The sequence below is a fragment of the Sceloporus occidentalis genome, unplaced genomic scaffold (genome assembly GCF_023333645.1).
Source record: "Sceloporus occidentalis isolate IW3139 unplaced genomic scaffold, rSceOcc1.0.p SCAF_14, whole genome shotgun sequence".
Lineage (NCBI taxonomy): Eukaryota > Metazoa > Chordata > Lepidosauria > Squamata > Phrynosomatidae > Sceloporus > Sceloporus occidentalis.
This window is the reverse complement of record NW_028316994.1, coordinates 18,216,968-18,230,698: the sequence shown is the minus strand read 5'-3', so window position 1 is coordinate 18,230,698 and position 13,731 is coordinate 18,216,968. Positions and strand designations below refer to the sequence as shown.

Genomic DNA, 13,731 nt, shown 5'->3' with positions numbered 1-13,731 from the left:
CACAAAAGTCAAAGCTGCAAATGCGGAGGGCAGACTGTACAAGCTAATGCAAAATGCATTTTTTAAATTTGTAGTTCCGGATGTCTCATAACTATTTTAAAATCCTGCCTTTCCAATAAGGATGACTTATGTCGGTTCTGTTCTTTCTTCCTTTGCTCCTCCTAAGAACCCTGCAAGATAGGCTAAGCAAGCATGTAGAAGGAAACAGGAAGCAGGGTCCAGCAGGAATTCAAACCCACACCTCCGCAGTTCTAAATCAGGAACATTTGGTTCAATTATGAACAGCCATCCTTGGCTTTTTGCTAGGCCTAAGTGGCAGTACTGAGATCCCCATGTTGTTAATTTAGGGGTTTGTTTTTAAAAGGGGGGAAATGCTCTTTTCACTGCTTCATGCATGAGTTATTATTGCATTTTAAAAGTGCCCCTGGGCATGCACTGACTATAAACATGGCATCCCTTCCCTTGCCATTTTTTGCACTTGAGAACCATCTTGAAAAACAGACAGGGCTGCCTGCTGGCTGGGCATGATGGGAGTTGTACCACCGGATTGAGGGTGGCTACATCAAACTATAGCCTTAAACTGCACTGATGGGAATTGCAGTCCAACAGAGCTTGCAAACTGCAAATACATTAAACTGCACTGATGGGAGCTGCATGGGAATGAGGCAGGAGGGAATTTTACCTTGGTGTGATCCGATACCCTGGAGACCAGGGTTCGAATCGTCGTTCAGTCGTGAAAACCCACTGGGTGACAATAGGCAAGTCACACTCTCTCAGCCTCAGAGGGAGGCAACGACAAGCCTCCTCTGAAGAAATCTTGTCAAGCAAACTCTTAGGATCACCATAAGTCAGAAATTACTAGAAGGCACACAACAACAACAACAACAACGAAATACACTGGGGGGGCTGAGGACCCTCAATATACATGTGGGGAAGGCGAAGAGGCAGATGAGAACTCCACCAAGCAGAATCTCCCAACAAATATATTGATATGTATTTGTATGAGACAGAAAAAAGGATTGAAAAACCCATGGCCTGCCACCTCTCCTCCCATCGTCCTGCCTCCCTCTCCAACCCCTGCCAGGCAATGCAGCAATTTCGGGGAAGCCCTGCCAAGGCAATTGTGGGGGTGGAGGTGGAGGTGGAATTGCCTTTAATCTTCTAAGTGGCACCTTTGCCTCTGGGATGATGCCCAGCTGTGGCCATGGCGGGCACAGAAGGATCTGGAAGAAAGCACAGGGGCCGGCGGAAAGCAAAGCTCAGAGCAAAAAACACTGCAGAGGATGCTAGAATGGTAGACGTTGGGAGGAGGGAACCTGAGGGGTCATCCAGACTGACCCAACGTCTGTAGAGGAAACCCATTGGTAAAGCATCCCTGCAAGGTGGACCATCCCACCTAAGGTCCATCCAACCTATGCAGAAACCTAAGCTGAGTTTGGGGTGTGGCAGTTAACAGATAACCAGGGTTAAGCAAGGACTGAACTGTGGCATGAGAGATGTCAGAAAGGGAGATTCCATTGAATGCACAGACAGGGATGCATACCGCAGGCCAGCGCCTGGACAGGTTCCTCATTTTGGAGGCCAACAATTCCCAGCATCCCCCAACCAGCATGGCTGCAGATTTTGGGAACTGTTGTCCAATGACGATGATGATGATGAAGAACCTGCCCGGGTGCTGTTTCTGGTACAAATCATGTCAATGTTGGCCTACTGTAATATTCAAAGCAGAGGAAGAAAAAAACAAGGGAAAAAGTGGGGGTTCCCAGAGCCCTGTACCCCATTAAGAGAGAAGAGAAGCGATTCAGGAATGGAAGTCACGTTCTCTCTTCACGCTCTCATTCATAGACTCTGGAGCATCAAACACTGACGCCATCTGTCTATGAAGCTGACGCACAAACACCCCCCCATGCTCTGTCTTTCACAATCAAACACACACACACACAAACACACCACTGGCTCCATTCACCTGCGTTGCAAAGAAACACCCCCCATACACCAGTTCCAAGCCAAAGAGTTGCACCCCACAAATTCCAGCTGCCAAAACCTCCTCCCAAGGAATCTAGGGGAGGCTGCTGAACCCCAATACTCAAGCAACCAACAATGCTCAATTCACCTGCATTGCAAAGAAACCCCCCACCTCGACATGCCAAACATTTTCACCCCACAATTTCCAGACTTCAAAATGTCCCCCAAGGAATATAAGGTGGTGATTATTGAACCCTCATATTCAAGCACCCAAGAATGCTCCATTCACTTGCATTGTAAAGAAACACACACACACCCCAATACACCAGATCCAAGCCAAAGGTCTGCACCCCACATTTTCCAGCTGTCAAAACTTCCCCAAGGAATAGAGGGAGTCTACTGAACCCCAATCTTCAAGCAACCAGCTCCCCACCCACCCACCCACCCCATGCTCCATTCATTGAAAAGACTCACCCCACACATACATTGCAAAGAAGCACCCCACACACGTCAAAGATTTGCACCCCACAATTTACAGCTGTCAAAATGCTTTGCCAGAGAATACAGGGGAGACTACTGAACCCCAATATTCAAGCAACCAAGTCCTCCCACCCACCCTATGCTCCCATTGTAAAGAAACCCCCTCCCATACACAAGGTCCAAGTCAAAGGTCTGCACCCCACAATGTCCAGCAGTCGAAACTTCCCCCAAGAAATATAGAGGAGCCTACTGAACCCCAGACTTCGAGTAACCAAGAATGCTCCATTCATCTGTGTTGCAAAGAAACACACACACCACATGCCAAAGATTTGCACCTCACAATTCCCAGCCTTCACATCTTCCTCTAAGGAATATAGGGGAGTCTACTGAACCTACTATTCAAAGGAACCCTCCCACCCAGCCCAGCCTTTGCAAAACCTGGACCTCTCAACTCCTCAGCTCACCCCCTTCCTCCCTAAAACACCCTAACTTTGGAAATGATAATTTCTCCAGACTCCCCCCTCTCCACAATGCCAGACCCCTTTCAAAAACATCCCCTCTTTTCACCAGCTGGGGGGAATTCACCACATGATCCACCCCGCCATGGGACTTATACTGCCCCCCCCCCCATTTTCAAACCTTGGTCGCAGTTCTATCCCCAACACCCCCTTGGCCCCAAATGACCTCCTCCTAGTGATCCTACATTCATCCCCAAGGAAACCCCCTGGAATCCAGATGCCCCCCCCCCCAAGACCAGCCCCAGATCTCCCTCTTTGGGACACCCCCAGGTCCTTCCCCACCATGCCCCCCACAAGGCCCCACATTCTGTATTTACAAGCAAAACCCCTCCCCCAGCTGTCCTAGAGTCTGAAGGTAAAGGGGGGGGGGACTCATTGCATAATGCCCTGTGGGGGGAATGCTCAAGGCAGGAGCATCTATGGGTCGCAAGGGCTGGGAAGAGCCAGATGGCAGGACAGAAGGGGGCCCTTCTGCCTTGCTGGGTGCACCCCCTTTTCTTCTCTCTCACGCGCCCCACAGATCACACCCAAAGCCTCCCTTGCCCCCAGCCCCAGCCCCTGGCAGCCCCATAGCCTTGCAACCCCAGTCGCCTGTCGGGGAATCCAGAGATCCAAACCACTCACCCCACCCACCTCCTTGCAACCCTCATCACCCCAAAAAGGAGAGAGAAGCCCCAAACCTTTCCCTTCCTGGCCCTACTTCCCCTGGGACCCAGGCATCCTTGGCTCCCGGATTGCTCCCATTTCTCCCTGGATCCTATTGAGAGCCCCCCAGGTCCTGCCCTCAACCCCCTCCAAAGATGCCCAAGTCGTCTTCATGTGGTCTATATACCTCCAACTGCAAGCTATAGCCCTACACTTTGTTTGCATTGCATTGTATTGGGGTTCAACCTGTTTACTGATAATGAACGCTTCCTCCTGCCCCCCAATCCATTCTTTCTCTCTCCCCTCACCATCCTGGCACTGCATCTCCTCCAAGAACATTGGGATTGTTTCCAATAAGATGATGCCACCTTCTCTAGCAGCCAAAAGCTGCTCTGTTGACATTTTGCCTCTGCTCTCTCAACCCTCCTGCCATCCCCTTCCCCCAAATGCCAGGAGTCCCTGCCAACTGTTCCCTCAAATGTCAGGGGTCCCGGCCTCCCTGTTCCCCCAAATGTTAGGTGTCCTTGCTATCTTCTTCTTCCATATGCCAGGGGTCCCTATTAACTGTTCCCCCAAATGCCAGGGGTCCCAGCCACTCTCTTCCCCCATATGCCAGGGGTCCCTGTTAACTGTTCCCCCAAATGCCAGGGGTCCCAGCCCCCATGATTGCCCCAAATGTTATGGATCTTTGCCATCCCCTTCCCTAAAATGCCAGGAATCCCTGCCATCCCTTTCCCCCAAATTCCAGGGGTCCCTGCCAACTGTTCCCTGCCATCCTCTTCCTTCCAAATGCCAGGGGTCCCTGCCATCCCTTCCCCCCAATGCCAGGGGTCCTTCTGCCCCAGAGACCCAAGGCACCAGCCCCCTCCGCATGCAGAAAGAAGCCAAAGCCAGAGGAGTTACCGTGAGCAGATGGCGTTGCTTCTTTGCCTTCCGGACGTTGCTAATAAACCGTCGCCCCATCTTCTTGGCATACCAGACAGACACAAACATGGTGCCCCTGGGCAGCGGAGGGGGGCAGCAAAGTGTGTGTGGGGAAGGATGGGTGTGGGCACCAGGAGCAGACCCCCGCCCTGTGCCCCCCAGCTGCCAATCCTTCAGTGCCTGCTTTCCTGGCCCTCAGCTCCAAACAACTGGGCTTTGCTCTCCAAGTCTTCTGCAAAAATATCTGTTTCTCTTGCTATCTGTTTAAGAAAGCAACAACAATCCCCCACCCTCCCCAAATGTTTTAGGGAGGGGGGAGCCCTGGTTGTCCTTTCCTGGGGGGCCCTCAGCTGGACCACATCTGGCTGGAAAGGAAGATGGAGGGAAGGAGAAGGAGGAGGAGAAGAAACCCTTAGTGTCTGTCTGATGGGGGGTGGTGGAACTACACCTTTGGTGGGGGGTGAAGGTGGCTGGGGGAGATGGTTCTTTACCCCTCCATCGTCGTCATCATCATCATCATCATCATTATTATCTCCTCTTCCATAAGCACCAGCACGCCATCCCTTCCGCCTCTACTCTTCCTCCTTCTTCACTCTCTCCATCCTTCCTTCCTTCCTTCCTTCCTGCTTTTCCTGGCTCTTTCGCTCCCTGTCAGGTGGACAGAAAAGATGCAGAGCAGCCAAACACATCCCTCCTCCTCCTCCTCCACACTCCCCCCTTCATCTCTCCCTCTGAGCTCAATGGGCCAGAAAGAATTCAATAAAAGAAGAGGAAGAAAAAGAAAGAAGGAGAGAGGGAAGGAGGGAGGGAAGGAGGAGGAAATGAAGAAGAAAACAGGTGGAATTGGAAATTTCCATCCAGGGAGGAATACATGGTGAGGCTGGAAAAGGGACAGCGGCTTCTCTGTTCTGTTTCCACTCGAAGGAAGGGATCACCAGGGGCCTGATCCACCGCTGGGATGGGCCAGATCCTGGGAGGTTGGGTCAGATTTTCTACCCACAGAAAGCCCCCCAGCATCTTCCAAAAGGCAGGCCATTTTCCTCCTTTCCTTCCTTCCTGGATGCTTTCTTAATCCATTGACCCTGCCTTCATATCAGCTCTGACCCACTGCTTTCCTCCTGCCCAGATTTGGGGTACAACACCAATGCCCAGAGATAGGCCTGCATTTGAGAAGCAAATATTATTGGGGGGTGGGTGGGTAGAAGGCTGTAGAAACGAATTGCAATGGGGGGGGGTGGATTAGGAAGGACTTTTCACATTCCTCCTGGCTGCTGACCCAAGGATTCCCCCATCAAAAATGACTGTCTCCCCCATGAGAGGTGTGGGTCACTCATGATCTTTGCACCAGCCCTGGTTTGGGGTTATGGGGGGGGGAATAAAAGAGACAAAAGAGAAGATGGGGGAGAGGGGAGAGGGTGCTGGTGTGGAGGAGGGGATGCATCATTGCTCAGGATGCTGGGGGGAGAAGGGCTTTTGGGGTTGGAGGTGGGAGAGGGTTGAAGGTTGGATGTGGGGTAGAAGGAGGGTCTTGGGGAGAGACGAAAAGTGGAGGGATGCCCACCCCTGAGGCCTGGGGTTGCCTGGGAAAAGCAGAGTAGGGGATTCTGGGAGCTGCAATGTCTGGGTTTCCTAGGAAATGGGAGGAGAGGTGCAGAGGTGTGTGTGGGGAGTCACTCAGGACTCCTTGAAGGGGGAGAATTGAGGGCAAGGGGGGTAGCAGAACAGAGCCCACCCACTGGTCCCTTGGGAAAGAAAAGAGTTTGGGGCTTGCAGAGCAGAGCTCCCCCATGGGTTTGGGTTGATGAGTTTTCCATGCAGAAAGTGGGGTTGTCAGAGTAAACTAGGGCTGGTGCAAGGACCAGGACTGACCCACACCTCCCATCTGGGTCCCCTTTTTGATGGGGGGGGGGGGGTCCTTGGATCACCAGCCAGGAATGTTAAAGGGCCTTCTCCCATTTCCCATTGCAATTCTTTTCTAGAGGGGAAAAAACAGAGAAGGAAATAATCCAGCTGTGGAGCTGCAGTTTCCAGGAGCGGCCACCAGGTGGAGCCCTCAGACAGAAGCTGCAAATGCTGCCTAGCTGACTTTGGATTTTGGGGGAGAAGTTAAATGGAGGGGCAATTGGAGGCATAGAAGGGTAGATGGACATGGGGGGGGTGGGGAAGAAGGGACAAGGAAAAGTGACCCAGAGCTCCAAAGAACGAATGGGGCTGAAACCACACCACTATAGTGAGATTTGCAAAACCACAGCAGGCTCTCTCTGCAGGAACACTCAACAGAAAGGCAATCCAAGCATGGAAAGACCACTGAATCTGCTACAGTTGATCCTAGGAGGGCAAACTGCCCCCAACGTTGAAATATTCTGCTTTTCTCCTTTCTGGCCTGCCCACTAAGAGCCCTGGCTTCGGCTGCTCAGGTTAATTGGATTGCCAACAGGCTACTTCTGCAAGGTCCAGGCCTGTGAGGTCATTGCTCTGATGGGATTAAAAGGCCCTGAGAGAAAAGGTGAAGGCGGGTGAGAAGAGTAAGCCCCACAAGGCCTGCGCCCACGACTGACCGTGACGCCGGCTGGGCCTGGATCCCAGCCCAGAGAATGCGCCGGCCTTCGCACCTATTAATCTATTCTTTATTTCCTTGTCGCTCACTTCCCGGCCTGAGCAATCGCGGACAAAATGGATGAGAAAAGACCTGCGACCAAAGAAAGATCAATTGGTGGCCACCAAGAAGGCCTTGCCTTGCCAAGATGACACACAGCTGAGAATTAGTTAGTTACAAGTAGTGTAGTTACATGCAGCTAGTAACTATACAGGATACATTAGAGTGTAAGTAAATTACATCTCAGATTAAGATAATGAGTAAGAGTGAAGTTTATTGGTGAAATGTGTAGCAGTTTTTGGTTATTTGTAGACATTAGTTTTTCAAATAACCTGGTTTGGCATCGCTTTAACAGCCCTGGCTCAAGGCTATGGAATTCTGGGAGCTGGAGTTTGTTGTGGGGCCCAGAGGGCCCACAACAAACTCCAGCTCCCAGAATTCCACAGCCTTAGAGCCGACAAAGCGTTAAAGTGGTGCCAAACTGGGTTATTTCTCAAGTGTGGATACAGCCATAGAATCACAGAGTTTGAAGGACCTTAGAGGTCATCTACTCCAATCCTCTGCCGCCCCAAGAATCGACGCCTGAACAAATTACTTTTAAAAAGTAACTTTCCAAGCTCTGACATAGATGTTGAGATATGCACCAGGGGCTTTGCAGAAGCTCTCACACCCCACTGATACCTCCTATCACCCCCATGAATTTTTAAACATTGGATTATGGAGACACTATTTTCTAATCCACTGAAAGGAATTGCAGCATTTATTCCAACGCTCTGCCCAAACTGTTCCCAAACTTCAAAGCCTTGGTTCTCACAACAGGATTTGCTGTCACTTAAGAGAGGCAAACTCTGTTACCGACAGAAACTGAGTAATGTCAGAATGAGATTTGGATTAATGTAATAGTTTTGGGACGGAAAGGAGACACAGAAGGATTCCTCTGTTCTACAGAAAACCCAATAGTGGCATATTCTTTATGACTCTGGTATAGGAAAATTTCTGCACAGAATTGGAGGAGTTTACAGCAACACAGAAGCGTAGGACTATGGCTGCATCTGCATGGCAGAATTAGTGCAGTTTGACACCACTTTAACTGCCATGCCTCAGTGCTATGCAATCCTGGGATCAGTAGTTTTGTGAGCTATGTCACCTTCCCTATCAGAACGCTCTGGTGCCACAACGAACTACAAATCCCAGGATTCCACAGGATGAAGCCATGGCAGTTAAAGTGGTGTCAGACTGGATTATTTCTGCAGTCTGGATTGGACCACAGACACACAGGCATGGTTCCAGATAACCTCATGGGTTTTTAAATTCATGATGGTCAGTGTTTGCATAAAAAGCAGCAATTATGAACCACAATTCTCAGCCCCCTCCATGGCTACCTTATTGGGAAAAAGCCCAGGACACCATAGCAATTAAAGTGGTGTCAAACCACATTAATTCTGCATTGTGGCACCAGTGCTATGGGCTTTTGAATTGCATAGGAACGTAGGAGGTGGTAATGGGCAACTGATCATGGGCAAAAACATAGCACTATGTATGCTTTTGAACTACACAAGAGCCCACCATTATAGAAGCTTTTGAGCAGCCCAGGAATGTAGAAGTATGCAACGTTTGAGCTGCATGGCACCACAAGCGTATGTCGGCTTTTGAGCTACACAGGACTGCAGAAGTATGCCAGTTTTTGAGAGCAAAACTGCCAACCTCTGAGCTGCCCAGGACTGTGACATCCAAGAAAACAGAACTACATCCGGGAGAGAGGATTCCACCAAGCCCCCCATTCCCAAACAGTCTCTCCAGCTGTCTCCACCTGGCCCCTCTCCAGATGTTTTGGACTACAACTCCTATGATCCCACAGGCTCCCTGTTGGATTACGGATGTTGTGTTGAACACATCAGGAGGGAAGCCATTTGGGTATGGGAGCTTGATGCAAATACACAGAAAGATATGGTTATTTATACTGTCCCGTCACAACTGGACTACAACTCCCATCAACCCCAACCCTCCATTTTCCCTCCCCTGGTATGTCGTCTATCCATTTACTGGTGTTTAGCCTGGGAAGATGGAGAGTCAATGCAGGAGTTGGCCATTCAGTAAATCCAAACAAAAATCCACCAAAGAGTGATACCTTTCTTGGCCAACCGAAATGCACAATATACTTGTTGCAAGCTTTCGAAACTCCACTGGCTTCTTTTTCATCAGGCAAAAGGTTACATACCAAACAGGATTAAAACTGGTATGTAACACCTTGCCTGATGAAGAAGAAGCCAGCGGAGCTTTGAAAGCTTGCAACAAGTATATTGTGCATTTCGGTTGGCTAATGAAGGTATCATTGCCAATAAAGGTAACGGAGGGTCGATTTAGTTTTCTGATGGCTTCCAATATGGCCAACAGAAATGATAGCTTTCCAAGTGCAGTTTTTAAAAACACACACACACACACACATATAATAAACAGATTTTATTTTAATTTTTAAAGAATCAAAAGCAGATAGCAGAAGGATGGACAATTTGGCCTGGTCCAAAAAGATAGGAAGGAAAGACGGGGGATTCTACCAGATCCGAAAGCAGCCATAGGATTAGAAGTGTCAGAGTGTCCTTATTCACCCTTTGGGGAAAATTATTGTTCCCATAATTCACAGAAAGGAGCCATTTGCTAGAAAAATGGCCCTCTCCCTCCATCTGCCTCCCTTCGCTCCCAGCAAGAGAGATCGCTCAGCGCCTCCAGCGCTTGTCTGGACCATAACTCAGCCGATGTGCCAAAGAATTGGAAACGGTACACACACGCACACACAACCCACACCCACAATAACTGGGGGGTCCCAGTTCACCAGCCAAGATGCCTTCTTGCACAAGGACCCAATGAACAAAAGGGTGCATAAAATTAAACTACATTTCTTGAAATCCAAACAAAAATCCACCAAACAGCCATACCTTTATTGGCCAACTGAAATACACAATAGACTTGTTGCAAGCTTTCGAAGCTCCACTGGCTTCTTCATCAGGCAAGATGTTACATACCAATTTTTCTCCTGTTTGGAAGAGAGCCTCCAGTTCTCAGGTAGGCATACATAGAACCCTAGAATTGGAAAAGACCCCGGGGGCCATCCAATCCAACCACCATCATGCAAAAACACACCATCAAAGCACCCCCGAGAGAGGGCCATCCGGCCTCTGTTCAAAAGCCTCCAAAGAAGACTCCATTAAACTCTGAGGGAACGCGTTCCACTGTCAAACAGCCCTTACTATCAGGACGTTTCTTTCTAATGTTGAGCTGGAATCTCTTTTGCTGTAGCTTGCATCCATTGTTCCGGGTCCTAGTCTCTGGAGCAGCAGAAAACAAGCTTCCTCCCTCCTCAATATGACATCCCTTCAAATATTTAAACAGGGCTATCATATCACCTCTTAACCTTCTCTTCTCCAGGCTAAACATCCCCAGCTCCATATGTCACTCCTCACAGGACATGGTTTCCAGACCCTTCACCATTTTAGTTGCCCTCCTTTGGACACATGGCTCCAGTTTCTCAATGTCCTTCTTGAATTGTGGAGCCCAGAACTGGCGACAGAATTACTCCAGGTGGGGCCTGGAATAGAGTGGCACTATTACTTCCCTTGATCTAGACCAGGGATAGGCAACCTGCGGCCCGCGGGCTGGATGCGGCCTGGCGAGGCCTTGGGACCGGCCCCAGCCCGGTCCTGCTGCCGATTGCCGCCGGGGCCTTTGGCGTCTCACGCAAGTGGCATGGTGGGGCAATTTTCTATAGAAGCCTCAGAAACATGCATTTATCTTAACATTTTTTTAAAAATCAGCAAATTTTTTCGCGTGTCCTCCATTTTTTATTTAAAAAGTGCCCTCCATTTGAAAATTTTGTCCTACATTTGTCCCGGTTTATTTATTTATTTAATTTTTAAAAAATTATTTAATTATTTGTTTTTTGGCTTCGGCCCCCCAGTTGTCTGAGGGACAGCAACCCAGCCCCCGGCTCAAAAGGGTTGCCTACCCCTGATCTATACTTCTATTAATGCAGCCTTAAATCACATTGGCCTTTTCAGCTGCCGCATTGCACTGTTGACTCATGTTCAACTTCTGGTCTACTAGGACTCATTGATGCCTTTCACATATAGTTGTGTTGTATAGTTGTCCAATCTTGTGCATTTCATTTTTTTCTGCTTAAGTTCAGCACCTTACATTTCTCCCTCTTGAAATATATATAAGCATTCCCTCTTGTATCAAGCTCTCAAACCATTCAGGAGTTTAAACCTTCCAAACATTGAATCGTAGCATCCTAGAGATGGAAGAGACCCCAAAGAGGTTACACTCTCATCATTCACTAGAGAATGGTTCCTTTTTTATAAGAGTTGAAGGACAATGCTTACATTGATCTGTGCATAGATTGACTCAGGTTTTTTGGGTCAATTTTCTGTCTAACATTGCTAGACTCCTCTCTGGTGCCCCGACAAACCACCATTCCATAGCACTGAGCCACGGCAGTTAAAAGTGGTGTCAAACCGGATTATGTTGGCAAAGCAGATGCAGTCATAGTAGCATGAAAGAGATCTCCATTGCCTCTCCTCCAAACTGACCATCCCCAGCCTTCCTTTCTAGAGTCAGTTGCCAGACCTTTTACCCATCCTTTCCCTGGGTACATTCTAGCTGGCACTACCCAAGAAATAGTAAACTGGGTTCTCAATGGATTTCATAATCGGTTCACACTCCCGACATTTCAGGAACAAATCCATCCAAAACTGAGATGCCTTTGCATTCTGCCAAGGATTTTTTTAAGGCAGATGTCTATTATGTAAGCAGGCATAACTTGCAGTTTCTGCTAACTTTGGGCAAATCACGTTGATGTTTCCAGCAAAGCAAGGACAGAGCCCAGCGTCCATGCAGATGGATCCTTTAACAGCCCAGATCCTTTCATTCTGGATCCCTTAGCAGCCCAGATCCCAGAGTTCTGAATCACCAGGATCCAAATTAACTAGGAGAGAATATTTTTTCCCCTTGCATTATTTTCTCTCCCTCCTTAATCTGCATTAGCTGATTATTCATACTGGTCTTAGGTCTGCAGCTCTCAGGGTGGAAAAGAAAAAGCATATTTGCCCTATAGCTTACCGGCTCATTTCCAGTAACATTTCACAGACGAACACCGGGACAAGGTTTCTTCAGAGAAGATTTGGCATCACTATACTCCAAGAGCAACTGACCTTCCAACATTTCACAGGTGAAAACAAGGAAGTGCATGTGGCCAAGCGACACCGGAGTGTAGTCAAGATGGCAAAAAATGATTCATGAGGAAGAACAGACAAGCGAGGCTGCAGCAGTTTGCTTTTGCTTGACCCAACTGGGAAAAGCAAGAGTTTGCTTTCTCTTTTCCTCTTGCTGAGTTAATGGAGTGCAAACTACGGCTGCATCCACACTGGAGAAATAACCTGGTTTGGGCACTGCTTTAACTGCCCTGGCTCAAGGCTATGGAATTCTGGGAGTTGGGAGTTTGTTGTGGGTCCAGAGCGGAGCTCTGCTCCACTCTGGACCCCACAACATACTCCAACTCCCAGAATTCCATAGCCTTGAGCCAGAAAAGAGTTAAAGCCATGCCAAACCAGGTTATTTCTCCAGTGTGGATGCAGCTGTAGTTTGCACTTTGAACTCAAGGTTGCAGCAATTGCAGTAAGCAAAGGGGGAAAAGTGAGAGTAGCAGAGAGAAGCCGGGTCATTTTAAAAGCAGCTGAAAAAGTGGAAAAGGAGAAAATTAAATGGGACTGTTCCTGGAAAATTGGTAACATAGCCAGGGCTCTCCAACCTCATTGACAGGCGCTGGGGCAGAAGAGACCCAAATTAACTGATCCCAAACAGCAAACATGATAGACAGACCAATGCTTTCTGCAATATCACACCTCAAATAGAACTGCATTCTATAACTAATCCAGCCATTCATGTTTTGGGCTGACTGGCATATCAGTCTTACGCTTTTCTCCATTTTACGTGCAACATGAAAATGCTAATACAATGTTAATAATAGTGTTAATTTTTCTTATGATGCCAGCCACAGATGCAGGCGAAACGTCAGGAATAAACTCTTCCAGAACATGGCCACATAGCCCAAACCCCCCCCACAAAAAACAATGTATTAACATCGTCGGCCCTCTATATCCGACTGGATCCAGCATTCACAGATTCAACCATCCACAGCTTGAAAATAGTTTTTTTAAATTAATTCCAAAACCCAAATGTCAATTTTGCTATTTTATATAAGGGACACCATTTTACTAGTCTATTGTATATATATTGCAGGTGCTCTGTGTCCACAGATGCTTTATCCACCGATTCAAGCATCCATGGCTTGAAAACGCTAAAAAGAAGAAGCATAAATTATAAAAAGCAAACCTTGATTTTGCAATTTTAGGTAAGAACTGCCATTTTATTCCCCCATTGTACATAACAGGACTTGAGCATCCATGGATTTTGGTAATCAGGAACCAAACCCCAGCAGATATCAAGGGCCCACGGTATTATTATCCTAATTACAAGGATCTTGCCAAAAACAAGAGAAGAATGGACCACACATGCTCTGGCCAACCCAAAAGCAATTTTTTAAATTCATAT

The 13,731-nt window shown here is 48.2% G+C and overlaps 1 protein-coding gene across 10 annotated transcripts in view; it reads right to left on the bottom strand.

Moving 5' to 3' along the window:
* LOC149304343 (disks large homolog 4) overlaps positions 1-13,731 on the bottom strand; it is a 159,673-nt gene that overhangs the window by 41,981 nt on the left and 103,961 nt on the right. The window contains exon 1 of one of the 10 annotated variants that reach the window (XM_089480541.1): positions 4,512-5,153. The exons of the other annotated variants lie outside the window; for them this stretch is intronic. Within the exon in view, the coding sequence (XP_089336667.1) occupies positions 4,512-4,601 (90 nt within the window). The 5' untranslated portion in view covers positions 4,602-5,153. Of the gene's footprint in view, positions 1-4,511; positions 5,154-13,731 lie in introns of those variants that run through there. 10 annotated transcript variants of the gene reach the window in all.